Genomic DNA, 26,396 nt, shown 5'->3' with positions numbered 1-26,396 from the left:
CCCATCTAAGCACTCGGCATATGATCAGTCAAAATTGATTAGCATCATCGATTTGGGTTTCCCCTTTATCAGAGTCTAGTCATTAAGGATTTGCTTTACTTATTCCCCTGCAAATCTAACAAATTCCTGTTGATTAATTTTAAAAATGAATAGCTACTACAACTATTACCACCGTCAATGACACCATCAAAATCATGGAAGTACAAGTACCTTGTTACTCATGGGAAGGAAAAGGAAAGAACGAACTGGCAGCTTCTCAACTATCTCGTTTTAGCAGCTGCCTGGTAAGAGAGCAGCAGCAGCAACCGCATTTTGTAGGGGCAAAAATGAGTTCAGAGAACACAAGGAACCTGCTCAAGGTGACCCTGCCTGTTAATGATAGAACCAGGGTTCAGAGCCAGGTTGGTCTGATTCCAAAGAGCTTGTCCATTCCACTCTGTTACATTGCTTTTCAGAGGGATCTGTGCACCCTGCCACCCACCCAGGCTCAATTTTAAATAGGTCTTCTGGCATCAACAGGAGTTATGTTCTTAACACAATACACATGACCCATCATCATTCTCCAGCTCCCAGAAGCACATTTAGAGGGTAGAGAAGCAATAAATCAGTGTTTGAAATTTGAAAATTTAATTTTGACAGTCAGTTGTCTATTGATCACCCACCATGTTCTTAGTGCTGTTTGGATGCCAGGGAAGAAGCCAAGGTCTTAAATATGGAGAGGGTTAAGTGTCTTCTTGGATATGACAATGGCCATATTTTGCTATTCATACTTTTTATTAATAGCATTAATATTCTATTAATCAATTAATACTCACTGTTAATACTTTCACAGGAACAAGTTAGCTAGAACAAGTTAACAACAAGAATCAAACACATCAATGGAAAGACAAACTGGCTAAAAGATGAGCATGTCAGCAAAAGACCTGATCACCTAATCAATAGAATCAATATAGAGCAAGCCTGATTTCACATAACTTGAGGAAAGAAAGATTTATCTAATAAATAGTATGGAGAGGATGGAAAAACTCTCTGGGAAAATATAAGAGTTCAGTCTTTCCTTAACTTCTGGGTACAAAATACAGTCCAGAGAGAATAAAGATTAAACATTTAAAAAATGAATTATGAAGTACTAGAATGAAACAAAGGAGTTTGGGTTTTTTTCTCCCAGTCACACACTCAAAGCTGCTAAGGAAAACCAGATAAATTTGACCTCATAAAATCTTTACCTCTCTACATGGAAAAAAAATAATTAAAAAAGTGCAAATTTTTTTGAAAGAGGCAAAGTCAGAGACAAATGATAAATATTTTATAATACATGTGACACACAAAAGCACATTTTTAATTTATAAAGAGCACTTACAGTTTAATAAGAAGAAACTTCAACAACACAGTGTGTAATGGATGAGAAAAGGCAATTCTCAGGAGGCAGAAAAATGATTATAAACAAATGGAAAGATAATAAGGCTCAAAGAAATGCAGACTAAATGCACACGCAGCAGAAATAGTTTTTTTTTTCTTTCCACATTTCCAGAAATCAGAAAATTTGGTTGTAGTCATCAAGACCTCATGAGACCAAATCTCCTTGGTTTTTCCTTGGTGTAGTCTCTTCCTTTACAGGACAGCTCGGTGGTATCTGCTAAAGACCTAGGGGCTGGAGGCACAGTTCCATGGCAGAAAGCTGACCTGGCATGTATGAGGCCTGGGCTGATCTACAGCACTTCAGTAGTGGTAACAGCAGCAGCAACAACAACAATAATAATAATGGTGTTGCTATCCCCTGGCTTAAAAATTCCATTTTTAGGAACTTATTCTACAGCCTAACTTATGAGGGCAAAAGTACACATACAATGATATTCATATAAAAGGCACACACCTTGAAACTGTGTAAAGGCAGTCATTCGAGACTGAATGGAAGAAATATTGTCATGAAAAAGCAATGTGCGGCAAGGTTTGTAGATTATGCTCTCATTTATGTAAAAACGAAGGCTGTGCATAAGATGCATGGACATGCATCTGTATGCATAGGCAATTTATGCAAGAACCCACTGTAATTTGTTAGTTATTGCGCTTAGGCAGTTCGTGTTTTCTATGACATGAGGATATTATCTTTTGAACTAAACATTTTTGAAAATGTAATAACATACTATGGTAGCGCTTATGCAAACATACCCATGCGTTAAAATTCTTAGGACTATGCACTCTAAAAGAGCCTCTTTACCCCCAGATGAAGGATAACCCCCCAAAGCGTCCATATAGTGTAGAGTAGAAGATTCCACAGAAATGATTATTGTGCTTTTAGTGTGCATTGATTAAGATAGCAGCTTTTATAAAAACCTTCAAGCAAGACTTGCTTTAATGATTGGTTAATACTTATTGAACACTCCATGCCCGGTGCTCTTCTAAGCATACAAATTCAGATCCCAATATTGTTCACCAGTATTTTGCCTACCTTCCATAAATGCATCTCAGAACTGGTAGAACATAACTTATTCAGGTCAATTTGCACACACGCACACACACACACACACACACACACACACACACACACACACACACACACCAAACTACACATTTTCAGACATCATGTCGTTCAGGAGTCTCTTGTTGACAAGCCACCAGTTTAGCATAAAGTTCCCTAGAGGTTTTGAGGTGAGGCTAAGTGACATTGATAATAGGAAGAGGGCACTACATCACAAGTCTCTAAGTGGGGTCTGAAGAACAGGGAGTTGGAGTAAGCAGGATATGAATAAGAGGATCAATATGAATGAAGCCCGGGAGGTGGGGCTGGTGTGCATGCCTTTTCTAGCCCAAGTGGGGATTTGTTGTGTCTGGTGGGTTTTTACAGTGGCAGGGAATAAAGGCTGCAAAAGCCAACACTGAAGAAAGGACAAAGATTCTGTGAGGAGACTCCGGCCCCTTCCTCTGCACACCAGGCTGTTATTTAAGGGATATGAGGGATTAGGCAGAGGCTTTTTGTGAGCAAAGGGTATGAATGAAGGAGAGCGGCAAGCCTCATACCTGGCTGTGAGAAAGCCATTTACAGCTCCTTGTGACTAGTCCCTTCTGTTCCAGCGGTCACCTGCCCTCCCAACAGCCATTATGAGAGCTGTGTGAGTGTCTGCCAGCCTCGCTGTGCCGCCATCCGCCTGAAGAGTGACTGCAATCACTACTGTGTGGAAGGCTGCCAGTGTGACGCCGGCTATGTCCTCAATGGCAAGAGCTGCATCTTGCCCCACAACTGCGGCTGCTACTCGGATGGCAAATACTACGAGGTGGGTGCAGGAGGCCGTTGGCCTTTTTCTCCACGCCAGGCTGGCTTCTCTCCAAGGCCAAGGGGACAGCCAGAACTGCCCTGGCTTCCTGCTCCGTTATGATGAATGTGGGGCTTACTATAGGGTAGGTGAGCTGAAGCTGAGACATTAAGTAGTATTCTGGGGAGGGCTATGCTCTCTGTGAGATTTGGAATTGCAGCCAGACCTCCCGCCTCCTGCCTCCTCTGCATGGGCAAGGCCTCCTCCTCTCTCTGATGCCTTTCTGACTGCCTTCCTGTAAATCTCCATCTGAAAGCTTCTGACAGGACTCTAGTTTGGAAATACAGTGGCTGTGAATCTGACATTTGTGGCTGTCTCTGTTAAGGATGTTTTTAAGCAGAAAATATGGGGCTGGAGGCTGGGAGGAGTGGCCTTCCCTCTCTGGCTATGGAAGCTCCCTCACAGGTGCCATTCGTCATCCTGATATCATCCCTAGGAAGCTGAGTCTGGCCTGCTTCCCTGCAGCCCTCATCCCACCTTTTGCCATTCCTAGGATAGGAGCAGGGTGCATAAACAGAATGCTGATGAAGAAGAGGCCCCTCCTCCACATTTCCCAAGAAAACATACTGGCTTGCTAAATCATTTTATTATTTAGATTTGGGGAAAGAGGCAGTACTGGGGATAGAACCCAGGTCCTTGAACGTGTTGGGAGAGGGTTCTACCACAGAGGCACATCCCTAGCCCTCTAATAGTTAATGTTCCATAACACCAAGCTAAGAAGAGTCTTGAGAAGGTCTTCAGTCGGTGATTTTGCTAATCTTCATTTAAATGTGAGTAGACCGTTAACCCCACATACAGAGCATTCACTGGCTGTGTGCCAGCCACTATTTGAGTAGCCTTCAGAGAACAAGGAAGTGTATTCACTGACTTAGGGGACTTAAAAATACCTATTCGGGAGAGAAACAAAAATTGTGCTTTAAAGAAGGGAACAATTACAAAATAACATATCAACAAGTGAAAAATGATGCCCCGCAGAGCAGATCAATTTTAAATGAAGGTGGGAGCGCTTGCCAGAAATCTAATTGAAGTGTCTGAACTGGAACTCAACTAGGCAAAAATAAATAATGTCTCCTTTCTGTAAAGACGCATTGACTCATTTGAGATTGACTGAGCTGCCTTTATTTGGGGAATAAATAAAAGAATAGAAATGTAGGCATTATGCTCAATTTCATTTTCATTGGAAAAGACATCTGGAGGTTGTATTAGAAAGACAGGGTGAACGTAACATAGAATCGTAGGATTATTAAGAGGGCTTCTCTGGAGAGCTAGTGCCCAAGTTAACTCTTAGGAAGATCATTTGAACAGAAGAGGCAGGACGTTTGGAAGAAAATCATTTCAGTGTTCTCCGAATCTGGAAGCGATTATAACCAGGCTCCAGACTCCAAGAGCACACTTGGAGAAACTCTGCTCCTAGCCTGGAGATGGCCCAAATGGGTCTGTCTATAAGCTGTGTCATGCACCCCTCCACAGGGATCCTAAGAGTCAGTGTGGCCGAAGGGAACAGCACTTGAGCTTGGCCCTGACGGTTTCACTGTTGGAGGAGTGACAGTGAACCAACTGTGTCATTTCCCTGACCTTCTGCTTCCCTATGAATGGAATGTGGCTGAAAGAGACTCCTCAATAGGGTCGTCTGTACGCCCCATGCTAGTTGCCCAGCCTGGTACCCGGCATCCGGTCCTTCAGTGACTGGCAGTGTCTGTTGTTATAGTGGTGGCTCTTATTCTCTTGAGAAATATTTTGTAAATTAAAAAAAAAAATCCAGACATGTTAGTGAAATGGTGTGCGCAGAACACTCAGAATCCCCCAGAAAGTCTCATAACAACCCTTGGCAGCCATTAGTTCTATAAACATTATTATCTGGTTTTTCATCAGAAAGTCAGTGGGTTTTGACAACAGCTTATGTCTGGAAAGTGGCAAAGTCACAGAACAAATAATCCACATCCATTTGCCTCAATTCAAACAAGCTTGGAGGCTTGTTTATACAGCAGATTTCTTTGGAAATGAAGAGAGAACACATCTAGTCATTAGCATGTAGGGTAATCACCCAGCTGTCGTTGTCATGTCTAATTAAGGTAAAGAAAGCAGCATGGGGCCAGGCACTTGCCTCTGATGCTGGTTTCACAATCAAGTTCTTCTGTGGATGAGTTATTTACCCCCGATCATATCCACAAACATCAGGCTATTTTTTCCTTCTGTGTTCTTATCAAACAGAGGCCAGGCCAACCACTCAATTATTGTATAAATCTGATAAAAGAAATGAGTCAGTCTGTAAAGCTTCTGGGCCCCAGAATATGTTACAGATCTAGAGGGAGCAAGGACCTGGCTTCTGATGTCTTCACTTGGAGGATGAGTGACACACTGGTTGGAAGAGCTTGCCCTCTGTTCACCCTTGAATCTGAGTCACAATCTGTCAGTCTCAGGGTATTGTTAAATCTGTAGTCAAAGAAGAAAAGAGTGGCCAGACAGAATCATAGGCCCCTTTGTGTGCCTTAAGACATCTTTTCTGTCTGGTGAATTGATATAAATTGCACATCTCTAATCCAAAGATCTGAAATACAAAGTGCTACAGAATATAAAGCCCTTTGAGCACTGACCTGATGCTACAAGTAAAAAAATGCGCACTATGAAACTTTGACACAAGACATGTAAAGTATTGTATTAAATTATCGAGCTAAATGTAGAATGAATATATGAAACAGGAATGAATTTCATGTTTGAAAATGGGTCCTATTCCCAAGATATCTCATCATATACGTGAGATTATGCCAAAGTCTGAAAAGCTCCCGAATCCAAACTCTTCTAGTCCTTAGCTCTTACGACAAGGAATTGCTCCACCTGAAGGGCACTGAGTGGCCCTACCTCTCATGGTCTACTTATTGTGGTCCTCCCACGTGGACGGCCATGACTGTTTCCCAACATTCCCAATCTAGAGCAAGTACAAGATGCAGACTATAAACTCTACCAAGTAGAATTGTGTTTACATATTCTTGCCCATCTGGGGAAGAATATAAAACAATGTCTCCTCCTGTTGAGAAGACACTGTGCTGTGGGCATTTAAATGATTTTGTGCAATTCCTCTGAAGGAGGCTGAGCGGCTCTTCTGTAAAAATAGCATCAGTGAGTGTGTATTGAGTGGTTACTTGATGCCAGGGAATGTGCCTTACATGTCTTATTTAATTTGACCTTCCCAACTGCCCTGTAAGATGCGATTATGACCTCCAATTTAGATGAGCAAACTATGGGAATTAGTGATGTTCCCCAGATGGCATATGCAGGGTGACAGGGCTGGTGCGGACGTTTGAATGGCCTGGTCTCCTTCATGAGCTTTCCTTTATGAGACCTAGATGTTGGCTAGACATCTCATCTTTAGGGCCCAGGGAAATAGAGATGCTTGCAGTAGAAGTAAATCAGAAGTAGGCCGGAGTGAGGAAAGAAGTACTTGGAAGAGTGAGTATTGGGAAATGTTGAAATGGTTGATCATGGGAGTTGATTATCATTCTCTTTTGACTGGTTGAGATTTAAAGCACTAGTCTCTCATTCCCAAGTGAATTTAAATTTTATCTTAAAGTGGAGCCTATATTTCTTAGATGCATGATTCTCAGGCTTAAGAAAATCTACGATGTATTTTTCCTCTTCACCTAGCTCCTCTGACAGCTCGCTGCACATTCAGGTAGGCTCTGATTAGTTCAACAACCCCAGCCATAAAGATTCCAGAGTTCTTGATTGAAACCAATAAAGTCTAAATTGCGTATTATTTGGCCTCCGAATTGCATCAAAGGGATAAGCGTTTGAATCCAGGCAGCGTCCCTCCTGCTCCCTAGTGCTAACCCCAGACCCATTAAAGGGAGGATAGGCTGGGCTCTGGAGTCTCCAGCCTCGGCCACAATCTGAGGTCACAATTTAACTCGAAGGGCACCTCTCTTCCAGCCCAAGCAGCTGTTCTGGAACGGAGACTGCACTAGGCGCTGCCGCTGCTTCCGGCGCAACCTGATCCAGTGCGACCCACGCCAGTGCAAGTCAGACGAGGAGTGTGCCCTGCGCAGCGGGGTGCGCGGCTGCTTCAGCACCAAGACCTCCTACTGCTTGGCGGCAGGGGGCGGTGTCTTCCGCACCTTTGATGGTGCCTTCCTGCGCTTCCCGGCCAACTGCGCCTTCGTGCTCTCCACCATCTGCCAGAAACTGCCCGACATCTCCTTCCAGCTCATCATCAACTTCGACAAGTGGTCCTCGCCCAACCTCACCATCATCTCACCTGTCTATTTCTACATTAACGAAGAGCAGATTCTCATCAATGACCGGAACACTGTCAAGGTGACAGCCTGGCTTTGATTCCTAAGAAATGGGCCAAGGGAACTGGGTGTTGGATAGTGGGCTGCTCGTTGTAGTTCATTCCAAATAACTGAGTTGAAGGATAATAAGGGATTGCTCCTAGCATCCTACACACATGGCCAGATTTTTAGAGAATTGAAGCCTGAAACTCCTGTGGGCGCACAAGAATGGGCCACGGCCATGATTCCAAAGGCCTTGCAGGAAACTTAGCGTCTCAGGCTATAATGACGGCAGGCTGGCAATTGAGCACCAAGTGATAACATGGTACATAAGCCAGCTTTTAGTCTGGATTAATTTCTAAAAGGCATCTCATTAGCTTTTAAGAGCCCTTGCAATTATTCTTGGCGTTGTCCACTTATACTAAACCTAATCCTCATTTCTGCTATGCTTTCTCTAAGAAGAGAAGGCAAGCATTTGCCTATAAAAACAACGATACAAATAAAGCCCAGTGGAGCAACTGCCTCTACCAGAGGTCCCATGATGACGCTCCAACGGGAAGAAAATGTCAAATTTATCTTAGATTGATTCTTCCTTAGGGCCGTTGCCTTGGCTGTTTTTGCTTGTAAATCTAAGACCTGCATATAAATACATGTGAAAGACCCACTCACTCCTGTAACTAATATTTGGTTTGAATTTCCTACTCATTCCACGTAGGAAAACTATGAACTATTGAGCCCCAGTCTGCAGCTATACCAGACTGGCCCTTCAGATTGACCCAAAAGATGGAGCCAGGCTCCATTACAATGAGCTCAGGTGAGAAGTGGGGCTGTGAGGAGGAGAGAGCCACATTAACATGTTCTGGAATAGTGTACCTTTCATCTGCTTTCCACTACCAGCTCAGCTGAATCTAGCATTGAATGCACTTTTATTTAAAGGGCCATCAAATAACTTAGTCTAGAGTGCCAGGCAAGAGACTGGCTTTTTGCAAGCTTAAAGGGAAGAATCTGGGGTTTGTTTTTGTTTTTGGTTTTGGTTTTGGTTTTTCAAGACATGATTTCTCTGTGTAGTTTTGGTGCCTGTCCTGGATCTCGCTCCATAGACCAGGCTGGCCTCCAACTCACAGAGATCCGCCTGGCTTTGCCTCCCGAGTGCTGGGATTAAAGGCGTGCGCCACCACCACTCGGCAAGAATCTGGGTTTTACTGCTGGCTTTTAACTTCCAGGAAAGCTGCAACTGTTTTTGACACTGTAATTCTTTTTGCAAATTGCCTTGCGTGGACACAGCTGTACTGGTGAGAATACAGGAAGAGGTGAAGTGGCCCTCAGGAGAGCCACGCAGATATCACTGCCGAATAACACCCCAAGCTAGCCAAAAGGAAAGGCAGAATTTTTTAAGAAGCCATCTTTTCTTTATGGAACAACATCACTAATAACCGGGGGTGGGGGAAATCCAATTTATTTTGTAAGTACAAGAAAAACATATTATATCCAATCCCACGGGCCAAGAAATTTTATAAAGTGGGAAAATGACAAATGCAGAAAATACTGTGTTTATAAGACATCTGGGAAGACCGCAGGTTTGCACGTTATAAATAAGAAAACAATAAACATGACAGAGATCCCCAGGCCCCATTGTAACCTTGTTGGACTCCCCTTAGAACAAGATTATGATGTCATTTTCAGTAATTGGTAGATGCTGGGGGAAAGTTTAACACAAAAATCTATCCATTCGCTCAGGGCGATACTATTCTGACGTTTTCTTCCCTCTTAACTTTTCTGTTCCTACAGTTTGCTTCCTTCCGGGAAACTGCAGGATAAGTGTGTGCCCTTAAACTCTAGGGCAGGGGTGGTCAGTCTATGGCCTGTGGCCAAATTCACTTGCGGTGTCTGTGTGTTAGTGTGTGTGTGTGTGTGTGTGTGTGTGTGTGTGTGTGTGTGTGTATAGACTCATGTGTGCTCTGGTGTTTGTGGAGGTCAGAGAACAAGCTCAGGTATCATTCCTCAGGTGCCGCTCACCCTTATTCATTTATTTATTTATTTATTTATTTATTTATTTATTTATTTATTTTGGAGATGGGAGTCTCTCACCCTTCTGGAACTTGAGGAGTGGGCTAGACTGGCTGCCCTACAAGCTTCGGAGATTTTTCCTGTTTCAGCCTCCTCAACTCTGGAATTACAAGCACGAGCTCCCATGCCCAACGTTTTCAATGTGGGTTCCTGAGATCGAAAGCATTTCCTCATGCTTTTGAGGGCAGCACTGTACTGACTGAGCTGCCTCCCCACCTGTCTGACTTTGTCAATAAAGCTTTATTGGAAGCTAGCCACTCACTTTGTTACACATGGTGGCTGATGGCCCAGCACAAGGGCAGAGTTGAATAACCATGGTAGAGAAGACAGGGCCTGTAACATCTGGCCCTTTGCTGAAAAGACGGGTCAATCCCGGCCCTTGGGTAAGGACTTTCTATCTTTCTGCATCTAATAGGTGAACGGCACACAAGTAAATGTTCCATTTGTAACTGGCTTGGCAACCAAAATCTACAGCAGCGAGGGATTTCTGGTGATTGACACCAGCCCCGACATCCAGATTCACTACAACGGTTTCAACCTCATTAAAATCAGCATCAGTGAACGGCTGCAGAACAAAGTGTGTGGCCTCTGTGGCAACTTCAATGGTGACATGACTGACGATTATGTGACCTTGCGGGGGAAACCTGTGGTGAGCAGTGTAGTGCTGGCCCAGAGCTGGAAAACCAATGGCATGCAGAAGAGGTGAGTATATCCCAGTAGTTCACATCATGACCGAGGACGGACTCCTTGCCGGGGTCTCCCCACATCCAGAGGAGGTGTGAACAGGGAGTGTGCTTTCCTTAGCGTCATTCTCCCTTCCTGTCAGGCAGAACGTTGAGTTTGGCCTTTGGAGCTGCGGTGCATGGGAGGCCCCAGTAATTTTTCCAACTGCAGGAGCTGGGTTTAGATGATGTAATTCTTAATTGTCATGTGCTCCTGCTCTCAGCGACTCGGAAGAGTGTGCCTGGGGTTAGAATCTGAAGCTGTGACCAGCTATCTATCTGCCTGAGACCTAGGATCCCCTACTGGGAATGGGATGAAGAGCAGGCACAGAAGAAAGGCAGCCCTTGGCTCCCGAGTCCTGGGGCTGCTTGGGTAACCTGGACTCTTCCCAGAAGGCTTTGCAGTTGTCGTGAGCCAAGGAAGCCTTTTTGAGAACATGGGTTATAGAGGTGATTATCAGCCACTTCCCCACTGGCCAGGTGAGACACAGCTAAACAAGTTATCGCAAAGGGTCTTGATTTAGGGTCCCCCTTGGCTGCAGAATCATGCTGACACCTTTCTGGCTCTGTGAACATGTTTCTACTTCCTGACATTTCTTTGCTTCTACAATGGCCTGATCCCTTTATGCCCTACATGTCAGACACCATCTAAGTACCCGGCTGTAGAAAGGATGCTCCAAGCTTCTGGCCTTGCCCTAAGCAAACACTGAATAATAAATATATCATGTTAAGATCATGCTGGGAAGGGCCATAGCATCTAATTGGGTATCCCTCCTTACTTGGAGAATCAAATGGCTTATTTGCATGAGGAGGCCCTGTGAGTGCCAAGCCAGGACTAGATTCCCTGACTCCTGGTCTGGTGCTGTCTCCCTCCACAGCCCACCCAGTGGCTCACAGGTAGAGCTGCTGCTTTCGGACATTTAAGCCATTCTGGGTTTCCCACCAATAAACAAGGTCCTGGTCCCCTGGAGGGGCTGTATTTCTGTTTTCATTTGGTTCTGTTTCCTCCCGCCTGTCTTTGTTTTTCCTTCTGTGAACTCTCTTCTGCTGCACACAGCCCTCTTGCGAAAGTTTTGCTTTTGATCTCTGACAGCTAAATTGGAAGCTGCTAGAAACTCTTGAATTTCCTCCTGGGTCTTTAATTCTGCAGGCAGGCATCATTACTGTTGTTATTCTGCCGATATGCTGTTAATCATTATTATGTCGATGATATCAGTGAACTCTACCGAAGTGTGAACGGTTGTTGTATCAATACCTGTTGGCATGTAGCTCTTTGGCTACTAGTCCATTCTGGTATTTTATCTTCACTCTATCCCAGTGATATGAACAACAGGAATTGTTTCACTTTTTTAAGTGGGTAGAGACCATGGGGGCCCGGCTTTCCTAAGGCCCTGTTGCTAGTTAGCATTGATGTCTGCATATTCTATGAACGTCAGCGCTCACTAGCCCAACAGGTACAACAGACGTGGTCTCACCTCCTACGGGAGAACTCAGATGGCTGTCTCCTTCACTCATTCTGACCAGACCTCTCGCCCCCAGCTGCAACGAGCTACAGTTCTCACAATACGCAGCCACGTGCGACAATGTGCACATCCAGACCATGCAGGGTGATGGCTACTGCCTGAAGCTCACCGACATGAAGGGCTTCTTTCAGCCCTGCTACGGGCTCCTTGATCCCCTCCCCTTCTACGAGTCCTGCTACCTGGACGGCTGCTACAACCACAAGAAGTTCCAGCTGTGCGGCTCCCTGGCCGCCTATGGGGAGGCCTGCCGCTCCTTCGGCATCCTGAGCACCGAGTGGATTGAGAGGGAGAACTGCTGTAAGAGAATTCTTTTCTTTATGTGGGTGCTGTGTGGGTAGCATTGCTTAGTTCGACGTCAGGTCCACCCCATCTTTACTTATCCATCTGTTCCATGGGTTGGAGAGCTGTGAGCTGTCCTCGAGATTCAAAGAGGGGGCGTTTCCAGGGTAGACTAGCCCACCATGTCCACCATGTCTTGGTTGGAGAAGCGTCAGTTTCGTGGCTTGGTGGAAGGACATAGTTAGTCTGGGACTCCTGGTTGCTCTTAGTTCTTACCTCAGCTCCACCATGACTTCCATATCAGGAAGGAAAAAAAAACATTGCAAGTGGCAAGATGAGCAGAATTGAGCCGGCTCTATCTGGCTTCAAAGGAAGCTGCAGATGGATGTCTACAGGGTTCATACATTCATCTAGATAGTGAAATAAAAACGTCTACTTTATGCATTGTTTTCTGCAGGAAGAAACTCCAATATATGTAATATTCCCATGATCCAATGCATTTACCCTTTTACTAGGTTAATTAAGTAAACGAAGTAATTCTTAGTATGTACATACATATATAAGTGAGTAATAAGCATATATGTGCCCATTATATAAATGGTCATTTCCATCAGTACAGTATGATGGTGTGACCAACAGAATATGTGCTTGTATCCAGACACACAATACCAACCCTGAGTGCATATAAGAGCGAGTATGTATCCAGGACCATTCCCAAACCACACACACATGGGTGAGTCTATAGAGTAAATAAGATTAAGTGTGGAGGTAGGCTCAGTTCAAAACCTAAAATTGATGCATTTAATTAAAATACATATTTGATGATTCCAGTTAAGAAAATTACTAGCCTGTTGTAGATCTGTTTGGTAACTAATAGTTTACTGTGTTCATAAGGAAAACATTTTAAATAACTTAAAAGATAAGTGTTTGAACTTTGAAATTTGTCTGGCTATCTCTGTACACACACACACACACACACACACACACACACACACACACAAACTTCTTCCTGTCAAGGAGTAGTTACGCCTTGTGTGCCAAGTGAGAGATGGACCTCTACACTTTGGGGTGAGCTCTTCTTCCCGTGGGCCACGAGCTGTTCATCATTTCTGCTCTCTTTGGCTCTTCTGGTATGGAATTAGCTATTGACACCATTTGCTGACCGCCCACCATGTTCTTGCTCCTGTGTCAAACGTTGAACATTGGGTGAGTAGTGAAAGGTCTTAAAAACAGAAAGCCTTCTCAAAATAGATAGACTTAAAGGAGGCTGGTGGCTTTCCTTCACTTGTCTTTCTATAAACTAAGGCGTGATGCTGAGCCGCCCCTGTGTTCTCACCGTGTACAGTTAGTTACTCACTAGAAGGCCTTGGCAGCCAGCCACATTGAACAAGGTGTGTGTGGTGACGGCTATATTTTTAAAAAGATTTACTTATTTTATTTTATGTATGCATTTGTCTGTATATATGTATGTGTATCATGTGTGTGTCTGATGTCTGAAGAGGCCAAAAGAGGAAGCTGCATCTCCTGAAACTAGGGTTACAGATGGTTGTGAGCAGTCATATGGGTGCTGAGAACCAAACCTCGTTCCCATGAAAGAGCAGCAAGGGCCCTTAACTGCTGAGCTCTCTCTCCAGCCCCTGAGCTTTGTTATTAACCTTGTTTTTGTATGTGTCTGTGACGAAATCACTTAAAAAATTGTCTTGCTTAGTAGTTCTTAAGTACCCAGGGTCTTGTTATTAATTACTATCACTTGTACAATTGCTCACCTGAGCTTGTTTCTTATAACTGAATGTGTGACCTTTCTAAACCCCATAAAAAAAACTCCCAAAGCAATCTTAGCTCATGATGGATACGTTCTTCCTTAGCAAAAATCTGTGGCACGTTGAACAAGGATTTTTCTCTCTTGATTGGAAGAAAATTCATCATGTCATGAATGAGTCTCTTAAAGAGAATGCTCTCGGTTAGCGAGTCGAGTTAGCAAGTTACCTTGCATGAAGAGTCATCTGGTACAGGACCATTGGTCATGACAACAGGCTAGAGTTTCACATCTTCTAAGCTTTCATGTTACCTGATTTTTTGTTCCCGTTAGCAAAATGGTACTGTTGATTGAACTAAAGAATTGTGGGTAGTTGTTGATCTGCCCACTTTTACAAAACCGAGTAGATGTTTGTGGAGAAGGTGCACCAGGAACACAGAAGTCTCAATAGGAGGGCCTTCTCTGGGATCTTCGGAGTCCTAAGGGTTTTGTTATTGATAAATATTTATTGAGCACTACCTATGAGATGGTTTGGTGCTGGAAACAGAGAAACAAATTATTTAGATGCAACTTTTCTATAAATATAGAAAACTCAAGGAATTATAATATGTACAAAACGTATTAGATGTATGATGTGGTGGATGTGTTAATTGTGATATGGTATGGTGGATACAGAAATTATAGAATGACTTGACAGATAAGTCTGTGTTTTATTTCTACAACATACCTTCCTGGATGACCTTGGGTAAGTTTTAGCTGTGAAACTGGGGTTATAATACTCAGCTTGAGGAGTATTTGGGAAAGTCAATCACGCCAATTCAGTTAAAGCTTAATGCATAGTGCAGAGCCATAGTAAAAATCCAATTTCGAGAACTTGCCAATATTTTCTGGGGGTCACCCTGTCTGTCAACTTGCAGGTATCCACCTGACCATTCCCAACTGGACTGTGTCAAATCTAGAGTGCAATCCAATGATGCTACTGCGTGTAGGTGTGAAAATCAAATTGTGTATTTCTGTGTTTTCCTTTTTAGCAGGAGTGGTTGAAGACCCCTGTGTGGGGGCAGACTGTCCCAACAGGACCTGTGAGCTGGACAATGGAGGAGAATTGTGTGGATGCATTGAGCCACCCCCATATGGAAATAGTGAGTGACTAGTACATCTCCACCCAGAAGGTCTAATGAGGAAGCTTAGCCAGGGAAGGGGCTGTTTATGCCCCCCTCCCATTGTGTTAGAAACCCAAAAGCAAAGCTTTCAAGAGCTAGGAAGCAATTTAACAGTTTCAACATGGGCTGATGGTCATTTCCTTATAGCTACACCATTTTCTTCAGTAGATTCTAACAAGCAAATGTGTGTATGAATGGAATCTGTCAGTTCCACATGAGTCCAAGTAACACCAGAGAGACCCAAGTTGCTCTTTTAGACTCCCACATAAGTAAATGGTTCGATGCCAACAAGATGGAATTAGGAGAGTGCCAGGTGCCTTAAGATGGACTTCAAGCCAACTTTTTCTGGCCCAGAGATGTCCTAAAGACACAGCTGAAATGTTGGATGTGAACAGCAGATAACCAGCACTTCTGTTCCTAACCTCGGTTCCCCAGGGTTAGAAATGGTGTCGTCCTCAGCCAAGCACACCTGGATGTCAGCTTAAAGGGGAAGTGCTTTGTCTTTTGGCTCCATGATCTTTTCCAAACCAAATAATTCACAAACACATGCCAATATTAGCATTGTTCAAAGATAAAAGCCCAATCGACTAGAATGTTCCATAGGAGGGGACAGTGTGCCTCAACTAGACACATGAAAATATTTTTGTTTCTATAGTGTTTATTACTGAATGCTTATGTACTCAGAGAAAAAGCCTTCTGCTGGAGCTCACCAGGACTCACTAGAGGTTCTGTTGAGCTGGGCTCAGGTGGGGCTCTGGGTGCTGGGGTCAGACCAGCACTGCTCTTCCTGAGGCATCTGCTCCCCAGCCAGATGACACTGTGATAGACTTTGTGTGTCACTTACAGAAAAGTACCTGGCACCAGCATGTGTGGGAGGAAGGCCTGGGTTTCTACAGAAAAGACAAAAGGCACTTTATTAGCATTTTTATCTTTTTAATAAGCCTCCGCCAACGCCCAAGTTATTGCTTCGAATGAATTCATGCACTCATTTGGTGTGATCAAAGCGTAATTAGAAAGGCTTGCAGCCTCTGAGTGGAGATTGTTTCCTGCTTCTAAAAAAACATGGCTGTGGGGGCCCCAGCCCACCCCTGTGGCAAGACTGACTCCCACCAACAGGCTTGCCCTCCTCACTGTCCCCACAGATTCACATGACATCATCGACGCAGAGGTGACCTGCAAGGCAGCCCAGATGGAAGTGTCCATATCTAAGTGCAAGCTCTTCCAGCTGGGCTTTGAGAGAGAGGGTGTGAGGATCAATGACAGACAATGCACAGGCATCGAGGGGGAGGATTTTATCTCCTTTCAGATCAACAACACCAAAGGGAACTGTGGAAACATCGTGCAGGTGAGAAAAATGGGGCACTTGGCTGAGGTAGTGACATCCCCTGGAGTTTGGACCTTGGTCATCCTTAAAGGCAGGGTAGTCTGCTTAGAAATACACTTACTGATGAACAGCAGAGTGCACATGCAAAAATCAAGGACAGAAAGCGATCATCATTTGGTGCTAAGCGGTTCAGTGGACTGAAGGAGCATTCTGAGTGTACATTCCTTTCCTTTGTTTGCAGTGCCCCCCGCGGCTCTTTGTTCTCTACATCTGCACACATTTTGTTTCCTTTCTTATGCTTCCATTGTCTTTCCAGGTAAATAGAGCCCTGCTCCGGCTATTTTAGGTCAGAAGCTGAAGAAAGGAGTCGGCTGTATGAATACAGAGAGGGCCCGGCTTGTAGTGTCAGGGTTTCCAGTGTCTGGTTTCATGAAGTATCTCACTTCTCTTGTTTTTGTTTTTTTTTTTTCCTATGATGTAATAAAGATTATGCCTCTGTTCCTTAGTGCTTTTATCAGAGGGAGGATGGCTTCAGGGGGTGAGACTCACTTGTTCAGGTGGTACTTGTAAGTGTACCCAGCAATGTGTTTGTTAGAAGAGAGATTTCAAGTTAAGGACTGAAAAAGAATTTCTGATTCCATCTACGTTCACCGGGCATTGCCAGCATCTCATGCTTTCTGTAGCCTGAGTTCCAGCAGATGTTTGTACTTGGAATTCAGTGGTACATGGAATCTGCCTTCCATGGGCACTTGAGGTTGTCAGACTGAAGGGCACTGCTCACATCTATGGCAAGGCTTCTTTCCCCCGGTTGGTGCTGAGGCTGCTTCCATGCCAATGTATTCTAGCCTCTGGGTTTGGTATGGAACGAAGCCATTTCTCTACAATTCCGGGGGATGGATTTGAAATGCTAACCGCATACTCCCGTATTTTAATGATTTCTGACCTCCCCTTGACCTGCAGTCCAATGGCACTCATATCATGTATAAGAACACAATCTGGATCGAGAGTGCCAACAACACAGGCAACATCATCACTAGGGACCGCACGATCAATGTGGAATTTTCATGCGCCTATGAGCTGGATATCAAGATCTCCTTGGACTCTGTCGTGAAACCTATGCTAAGGTAGAGAATTTTACGGGCTGCTCTCATGCTTTCTCTCTCCTTGACAGCTAAGGTTAGCAGCATCAGAATAGCTAGCATTTACCTTTGAAGCACCGGAGAAAATGTAATTCATGTTTCCGGAAACAAAATGCTCTAGACAAATGATGGGAATGCTTCGTTTCCGAACTATGCGATCCAATAACTACCTGTGACCAATGAGTGTTGGAAATTTGGCTCAGGGGGCTGATAAATTGAATTTTTATTTTATTTAATTTAATTTAAATGTAAATTGCCCCATGTAGGGACCAAATTATACTAGGCAGCCTTATACTTGAGGACTGTAGGCTCTGCATTCCCTCCACATTTTAGCTTGAACAATGGCAGGTAATTGAATAAATAACAGGGTTTTGGTTTTTGGTTTTTTGGTGGGTTTTTTTTTTTTTTTTTTTTTTTTTTAGTTGCTTGCCTCACATATGAGTCTTTCTTTGTTAGTGTCATCAACCTGACAGTCCCGACTCAAGAGGGCAGCTTCACTACCAAGATGGCACTCTACAAAAATGCCTCCTACAAACACCCGTACCGCCAGGGGGAGGTCGTGTTGACCACTCGAGACGTGCTCTATGTGGGGGTCTTCGTGGTTGGAGCTGACTCCACACACTTGATCCTCACACTCAACAAATGCTATGCCACCCCCTCCCGAGACAGCAATGACAAGCTTCGGTACTTCATCATTGAAGGAGGGTGAGTGGCCGTGGCAGCCTTGTCAGGGACAGCAAACTCAGGGCCTTTGGTGTAACATTTCCTGTATCATCTTGTAAGAGGGGGAATAGGCGTTGACTTTTGTTGACACCCGCAGAACCAACATTTTGTATGAGCAGATTCATCTCATTGTCATACCCTGGGAGGTAGACTGTATAAGATCCAGCAACTTGCCTAAAGTCACACAAGTTAGTGGCAGATCCCCTGTCATAGGGCATTTGCTGTATGATGCTTTAAATAAAGGATTCTGACTTGCCTGCCTCAACCTTCAGTTTGAGAGGAATCTGGAATTCTGAAAATGAGTGATGCAGGGAGAGTAGCTGAAGGTCAAGTTCTACGACAGATGTGCCAATAAGAAAGAAGGGATCAGGATAGAGCTCAGTGGTAGAGTTCTTGGCCAGCATGTGCTACGGCTCTGGAATCAGCTCCCAGTGCCATCAAACAACAACAGCAGTAATACTGAAAGTAAAAAGCATTTAGAATACCATGGTTCCCCCTTTTCTGTGAGGGGACACATTCCAAGACTCCCAATGACTTCCTGCAGCCATAGATAATTCTGAACACACTACATTTTCTCCTGTATATGCACAACATACCCATAATAAAGTAAATTAGGCACATTAAGAGATTAACAAGGACAGCTAATAATTAAAAGGAGCTGTTGAAACAATACAGTGTAATAAAAGTTATGTGAGCATGGCCTCTCTCCAAACATCTTACTGTACTGCACTCACCCTTCATCTCCTTATGATGATGTGAGGGACATGGTGCTGATGTTGCAGGAGGAGTGAGGTGAGTGATATAAGCCCTGGGACTCTGCTTCAGGCTACGACATGCAGATTATTAGCACACTCACTGGGATTCCACACGAATCAATCTGATATCTGAGACAGTCACTCAATGACTAGTAGGTAAGTAGCATATACAGCATGGACACGTAAGACAAAGGAATGATTGACTCCTGGCTGGCTGGAGCAGAGCTTGCCTAGATACTATCCTAGTATTCAGAACAGCATGCAATTTCAAACCTAAGGGATTATTTCTTAGTTTTTCCATCTAACATTGTTGTAGTGGATTGAATGTGAATAACCCAAACTATAGAAAGTAGAATTGTGCATCGGAGGGGGTTTCTTATGCTCACCAAGCTTCTTTATCCTCGATATCGTATGCCTACCCCCTCGTATATTTCCTGAAACATGGTTGCACAACACAATTTATTCAGTTAATGAATGAGAAGACTAGACCAAACAATGAGTAAAAGCATTGGTTGTGCCAGGCATTTTACACCTACGCTAATAAATTTTCTAATAATTTATTTTACTATCATGGCACACTATGCAAAGAAATGGACTTGCTTTAAGTGTAAAATGCAATGACGTTATAGTACACCAGCAGAAGAGCACAGACACTCCCATCGTCTGACTTTCCAACGGTGGTTTTTCATCAGCCTAGTACAGGATTCTTAATTTGAGTGACTACATTAATCAGATTTCTTCCTACCATAACTGGTAGAATTCAGTGTTATTTGGTTTATACAAAAATAAAAAAGGCATTTACTGGTTACAAAACTCAGTCACAGATGTGGGTGCATTTCCGGGATGATTGGATTCAAGGAGATGTCAAGGCTCTCCTGTTTTCTCTTGCCTTTGCCTATCTGTCTATGTCTGCCGTGGATCTGGTTAGTCAGCTGCTGGCAATCCTGGCCTCACTAAGGACAGAGCACATCTAACTCCAGATCAGACTCCCAGGGAGGACCTGTGATTCGCTCACATTGGATCACCCTTGCTGGGAGATGGCACCATTGGACTTCCCTGCCTAGGTTGCCATCTACCTCTGTGGTGGAGCGGTGCGGCTCTGGAAGTTGTCGTTAGCTTTGTGACTGCAAGAAGAGGAACGGGAGCTCTAGGAGAGGAAGGGGGAGACTCTGGGAAAGGTATAAATATCCACCATTTTGCTGATAACACAACCTTGGAGAAGTTAGGCAGCGATCAGCCAAGGCCACCCACCAGCATGAGGAAGAGGCAGGGAGGGAGTCACTTTAGGTGTCAGAACACACAGTGACCTAAACGCTCTGGGTGATACCTAGTGCACTGTCCAGGCGTGCCATGGAATTTCTCAGCAAAGACCTCACTAAAGCCTTCATCTTTCTGAATAGATGTTTAGCCCGCCAAGAGCAGAGTCGGGGTGGGGGTCGGGGGAGGACTTGGAGACTGCTCGGTGTCTCTGAGTCCTTGAAGACAGTGTTAACAGGACCATTTCCTCTTTTCCCGTGTCTCTTCTCTCCTCTTACCACATTCCTTTATCGAAGTAAACAAGCTAAGGTAGGAGCCATTCTACAGCTATAAACCCAAATGACAAAGTTTAGGTCTCCTTTGAAGGACGAGGTGGTATTTAGCATTTTAAAAATAGTATTTAATAGACTTGACCCAGAGAGGGAGAGCAAGCCAGCAAGCATGTTCATAAATCTCAGCTTACCCCTGGGTCTGACTAAATAAAGGCCTTCAAATTAAACTGTTGTTATGTGGGAAATTATCTCATCCTCAGAGAGAACTAGAATCCATCAGTCCTTCTAACCTTTCTTAGAGGCATGGGCTTATTGTTTTCCCCAACCCCGATGAGCTGATGGGAAAAATGCGCTCACCTTAATGAATGAGCAGCAAAGTGGACTCCCTCATGCACTAGGAAGGCCTGCTGTTCCTCCCCAACTATGTGGAAGGCAGAGACAACACCAGCTTCTACCACCAGCCCAGTCATCTGGGGACCCAGGCCACTCCTCCCTCTGTCCAGGTGCCTAGACAGGCAAAAGGACAAGTGTCAATCAATATTCTTGCCTTGTTTGCGTGCTTCTCTACCTCCCCCCGCCCCCGCCACACACAATGTTTTTATTGATTATTTGGGAATTTCACATAATGCACCCCGATCACACTCACCTCCTGGTCCTCCCAGGTCCATCCCCCAACCCTAGTGCCCTCCCCCCCAAAAAAAGAAGAAGAAAAAAGAAAAGAAAATACACCAAGTCCAATTTGTGCTGCCCGTGTACTCTCTGGAGCCTGGTCAAACTCCCAGCGGCCAGCCCCTTAAAGGAAACTGAGTCCTCCCCTGCCCGCCAGCCGAAACTCATCGGCTGTGAAGAACTGCACTTCAGCATCCTGGGATATCACAATTCTTAAGCTCTCTCTTGTTGCTGTCCGTGCTGCCACCGGAGGCCACGCTGAGTCTATGGTCTGTGCCACCGCCTAAGGCCTTGTGGATGCTCCTGGTCCGAACTATTGCCAGAAACCACGTGGTAGTCCATGACCCATGCTGCCGCTGACTGTCACTGGCAAGGCAGCTTCTTTTGCAGTGGTATTGATGACTGCAGACTCACAAGTGAGGATGAGGGACCTTGAGGGCTTCTGTGGCACACACACACACACACACACACACACACACACACACACACGCGCACGCACACACACACACACACACACACACACACACACACACACACGCACACACACACACACACCGCCAAGAGAAACAGTCTAGACAGGAAGCCATTGGAAAGAGCTCTTAAATTGTTTGCTTGCTCTAAGAGAGTGTCCAGACAGCCCCTGTCTCTGTCCTGTTGCATGGTTTTCTGACACCTAAACTTCATGCCATCCACATGGGAGAGAGGAGGAGGCCTGGCTAAGGAGAGAAGGTCCGTGTGTAGACTGGGAGTCGGAAAATCCTTGAACCGATTTAGATCCTCCAAATGAATAATAATGACAAGGAAAACTGTGGCACACTTTGTTTTTCTTTCAAAGCATTTAAGAGACTATTGCTTTGAAAAGCCAAGTTGCATTTTGTCTAATTACGAAAACTAATAGGTGTGGGAACGCTGAAGGATAACTTCAATTTTTAATTTTCCTTATTGCTGAGCTATTTAATCCTGTGGGCTTGGGGGAAGGAAACAAAAAGAAAAAGGCACCTTTTAAAATCTTACCGCTTAGAAAGTCTTTCGGCTCCTCTGGGCTCACAGTGGCTATGGCAGCACTCTTCCTTCCTTCCTTCCTTCCTTCCTTCCTTCCTTCCTTCCTTCCTCCCTCCCTCCTCCCCTCCCTCCCTCCCTCCCTTCCTTCCTTCCTTCTCTCATTCATGAATCGATCCAAAAATGATTTTCAAGTATCTGCCATATGCCATGTAGTGTGCCAGAGCCACAGTGGTGATTGTGACTTTAACCCTACACTTAAGGAACTCAACAGGATCCTGTTGACAAATCCAGGAAAGGCTACCTATTCCTGCCGTATAAATAAGAGATATTCATGTGGGAGTGGGTGCTGTAGATTGGGACCCAAGAAAGGAGCAGAAAGGTGTTCCAGTGAGGAAGCCATTGCATGAAGACACAGCAAAAGAGACTACAATGAATTTGGGGAACGTTTAAGTGGTTGTGGAAGCAAAATCACCATGCCTGGGGGATGTGCTGGCGGTGGGAACTGGGTATTGGCGACACTACAAGAAGCCGGGGAGGTGAGAAAGAGGCAGTCCCCCTCCGCCAAAACAATCCCTGGGACTCATCCATCCTGCCCCTCCTTCCCTCCAGCTCCTACTTACTTTAGTGTGGGAAGAGTCCCCAAGGGATTTGAATCAGGGCCCCTGCCAACATCGATAATTAACTGGAGAAAACAGAGGAAGTGAGACTTGGGTTTGTTAAATTGTCTTCTGTAGTACACAGCCCTGTGAGGGGGCAGACTGGGATCCCGAAGCGTGGGGAAGTTGAGAGGGTCCCCACAGACATTTCATTGGTAGTTGCTGTTAGGAGAGCAATTCAAGGTGGCAGTCGATGTTTCAAAACAATGAAAACAGGAGGGAGTGATAATAAATGGCACACTGAAGCAATCCGGAGGTCACTTTCAAATGCGAAGTCCATTTTAGCGTTTATGGCCAATTTATATGAAATGTAAAAAACTGAAATGAAGATGAATATTAATCTCTCAGAGGAAAAACAAAAACAAACCAAAGCTAGGAGTCCACGAATTTTCTTTTCCTGAATAGGTGTCAGAACATCAAAGATAACACCATTGGCATCGAGGAGAACGGAGTGTCCCTAACCTGTCGTTTTCATGTCACCGTCTTCAAATTCATCGGGGATTATGATGAAGTTCATCTTCACTGTGCGGTGTCCCTCTGTGACTCAGAAAAATACTCCTGCAAAATTGTAAGTGTGAAAAGTGATGCTCTCAGCCTTTCTCTAGTGCCCCACAGGGACTGCGGGTGGTGGCACTGGAGCCATCCGAGCTCACTCAAGAGTGGGTGGTGATATTTGGTGGAGAGTATATAGTGGAATGATGCCCATGTGCTACTCAGTCTCTAAAACACCACAAGGCCATTGACTTCACCTAGGTAAGGGCTCCTGGAGCCATTGATGTCTTGGATGGACAAATGCTGTGTAGGAGAGCTGAGCTGTGCAGCGTAGGGTGCTAACAGCATTATGGGCCTCTAGACATCAGTAATATGTACTCTCCTGTTGTGACACCTTGAAAATGTGTCTATACCCTGAACAGACAAGTTGGCCCCGGGTAAGACCTATCACGGTAGTCTCCAGGAGTGTGTTGAGTCCTGAATTCTGAATTGAATAGCCTGTGGGCTGAGCGCCACTCCATTGGTGCTCAAACTCAGAATACAATGTATCCAAGTACTTGCAGCTCATCAGATCTGTGCTAGGGTCTAACAGTCTGGAACTGGGTAGGGTTGCAGACAAGGGACAAATCCATCATCTTCTATGCCGGACTGACATCCTTACCACCACGATGGCTATATCCTCAAGATGGTATTGCTCTAGCTCCTTATTCCTAGTCTTTCACCTCCCGTCTTTATGTTTCCCTCATGTTTACAGAAGCAAGATGTGAATTATGGTCAGAGCTACTATCGGAAGGCGCCGCATACATTAGTATCAGACGAGATCCAACAATTTCCATTCCTGAGCAGAGAGCCTCTTTGAATTCCATTCTGGTGTGGAGAGTAGATTTAATTCTGCTTGACATAAAGCCTAGAGTCCCAGTGGGCTCGATGATCAAGAATGCATTGGTTCTAATTAATCTGAGCAGCGATAGTGCTGGAGGCCGAAGCCGCTGTCTCTCTTGGAGGTGGAAACATGGTGAAGAATAAGTTATCAGCTTAATTGTGTGAAATCTCCCTCTGGTGCTCTGTCTTTCAGAACTGCCCGCAAAATTCCAGGATCGCCACAGATTATACAAAAGAGCCCAAAGAGCAAATCATTTCAGTGGGACCTATTAGGAGAAAACGTATGTATGTTCCCTAAAACACACTATAAATTACTAAGACAATGGGAGTTCAGGGCTCAGAGGTGCCTCGCTTGTGACGTGTGATAAGGAGGTGACGCCGGAGACACCAGTATGAGGGAACTGCCTATGTCCTCCAGGAAAACCTTTTCATTGGCTTTTAACAACTCTTTCTTCTTTGCTCTCTTTAAAGCCCTCCCCGCCTTGATGATGAGTTGCAGGGCTGCTGTCTCTGTCATTAAGTCTCCCACATGCTCATTTCCAGGGCTGGACTGGTGTGAGGACAACGGGGGCTGTGAGCAGATCTGCACCAGCCGGGTTGACGGGCCTCTGTGCAGCTGTGTGACGGGATCCCTGCAGGAAGATGGCAGGAGCTGCAGAGGTGGGCTTCTCCTGAAGGGACAGGTAGCCAGGTGTCCTAGGAAGCTCTTTAGCCACAAAGGGAAACGCAGCTGAAGCCTCCTTAGCGTCTCATCTGTGAGAGTCCCAGAGAAAGACCGGGAATACTCAAGGAATTCCAGGACCCAAACAAACAACCCACTTTGGGCCCCTGGTATTGCATCTAAAAGATGTGGACAATTGAAGCAAAACGGATTCAGTAATTTCTAGGCTATGTGTTGACCATAACACTTTAGTCGAGCCCTCTGGTGCTGAAGTTGGTAATCTTAGCTGGTGGCACATACCTGTAGTGAGGCCGAGGCAGGAGGCACATGAGTTCCCGGTAAGATTGGGTTCTACAGTGAGACCCTATCTCAAAGAAACAAAACCAAACAGACAGGAAGCCGATAGCCTTGGCACCTGATTTCCCTGGTCTCCTTCTGAGGTGCACAGGGCTCTCTTAAAGGTTGGATTAATTTGCTTTTTTTTTTCTCTCTTAATCGGGGCCATTTGGATTTTAATTCCCCTTTATTTGAGTGCTGCTGGGCAGGTCTGAAGTCTGTCTAACTGATATGCTCCTCTATGCTCCTTTCTGTCCACAGCCTCGAATTCTTCAGTCGAACTTCAAGTTTGGACACTTCTTCTCATCATGGCCCAGATTTCACTATGGCATTTTGTCTATAAATCAGGCACAACCTCATAATGAACTCAAGGTGCTTCCTTCAGTCCCTGTAGGTATAAAAAGTGTGTGTCCCCAAGTCAAAACCTGTTTGAACGTGTACAGCCTTTCAAAATCACGGCACCTTCCTCCAGCAGTCAGGTCTGGAGGACACTGAAATTCCTGGCTCCTCTTCCATGGTATGCAATGGTGGCTTTTCAAAGCCAATGGGGGTGGGGGGGGGAAAGGCATCTATTTAACTTAAATGCCTACACAGCTAGCACTGGGAACCTTGGTTCAGGCCAAAAGCCAGTCAGGGAAAAATCTCTGGTTACAGAAATCTGATGGGAAATCTGGCCAGAAAACTCAGTCTGTCCCCTGAGGTTTCTGAACCCCAGTGGTTAGAGACTGGCCTGTTGCTGTAACTTGGAATTAAAGCTGTGACTTCCTCTAAGGAATCCCTCTGATGTTCAGAAGTGTGATCTCTGATGTGCAAACACTACCCTCTGTTCATGCTTAGCTCCTTCCCCACCCACCTGCTGTGGCCTCCGCCTTGCCATACCAGCTTCAGCCACTGGATATAATGTTTGCAGACCTGGAGAACCTCACCCACCCCAGCCTGACCCTCAGACCCAGCCCTTCACTTTTTACAAATCAACCAAACAATTTTTTAATGTGTTTTATCCTTAAATAAACGTTGTGTTCAAGTATTCTCATTATTTGGTGGCTGGACTCACTCCTATTGATGTGAAGTTCTATACATAGACGAGTAGCATGCTAGGATTAAAAAACAAAAAGGAAGTAGTAGTAGGCACTGGGCTG

The 26,396-nt window shown here is 44.9% G+C and overlaps 1 protein-coding gene across 2 annotated transcripts in view; it reads left to right on the top strand.

Annotated features, from left to right (window-relative positions):
* Tecta (tectorin alpha) overlaps positions 1-25,711 on the top strand; it is a 67,951-nt gene extending 42,240 nt beyond the window's left edge. The window contains exons 12-23 of one of the 2 annotated variants that reach the window (XM_059267673.1): positions 3,073-3,272; positions 7,239-7,622; positions 10,062-10,348; positions 11,908-12,188; positions 14,958-15,068; positions 16,232-16,434; positions 17,374-17,537; positions 18,009-18,257; positions 23,292-23,454; positions 24,454-24,541; positions 24,804-24,920; positions 25,519-25,711. In XM_059267673.1, coding sequence (XP_059123656.1) covers positions 3,073-3,272; positions 7,239-7,622; positions 10,062-10,348; positions 11,908-12,188; positions 14,958-15,068; positions 16,232-16,434; positions 17,374-17,537; positions 18,009-18,257; positions 23,292-23,454; positions 24,454-24,541; positions 24,804-24,920; positions 25,519-25,619 — 2,348 coding nt within the window. In that variant the 3' untranslated portion in view covers positions 25,620-25,711. Of the gene's footprint in view, positions 1-3,072; positions 3,273-7,238; positions 7,623-10,061; positions 10,349-11,892; positions 12,189-14,957; positions 15,069-16,231; positions 16,435-17,373; positions 17,538-18,008; positions 18,258-23,291; positions 23,455-24,453; positions 24,542-24,803; positions 24,921-25,518 lie in introns of both variants that reach the window. The other variant, XM_059267672.1, reaches the window with a different exon arrangement.
* The last annotated feature ends 685 nt before the right edge of the window (positions 25,712-26,396 follow it).

Source organism: Peromyscus eremicus, chromosome 7 (genome assembly GCF_949786415.1).
Source record: "Peromyscus eremicus chromosome 7, PerEre_H2_v1, whole genome shotgun sequence".
NCBI classification, from domain to species: domain Eukaryota; kingdom Metazoa; phylum Chordata; class Mammalia; order Rodentia; family Cricetidae; genus Peromyscus; species Peromyscus eremicus.
The sequence above is the reverse complement of the archived record's forward strand: the minus strand, read 5'-3'. Positions and strand labels throughout refer to the sequence as shown.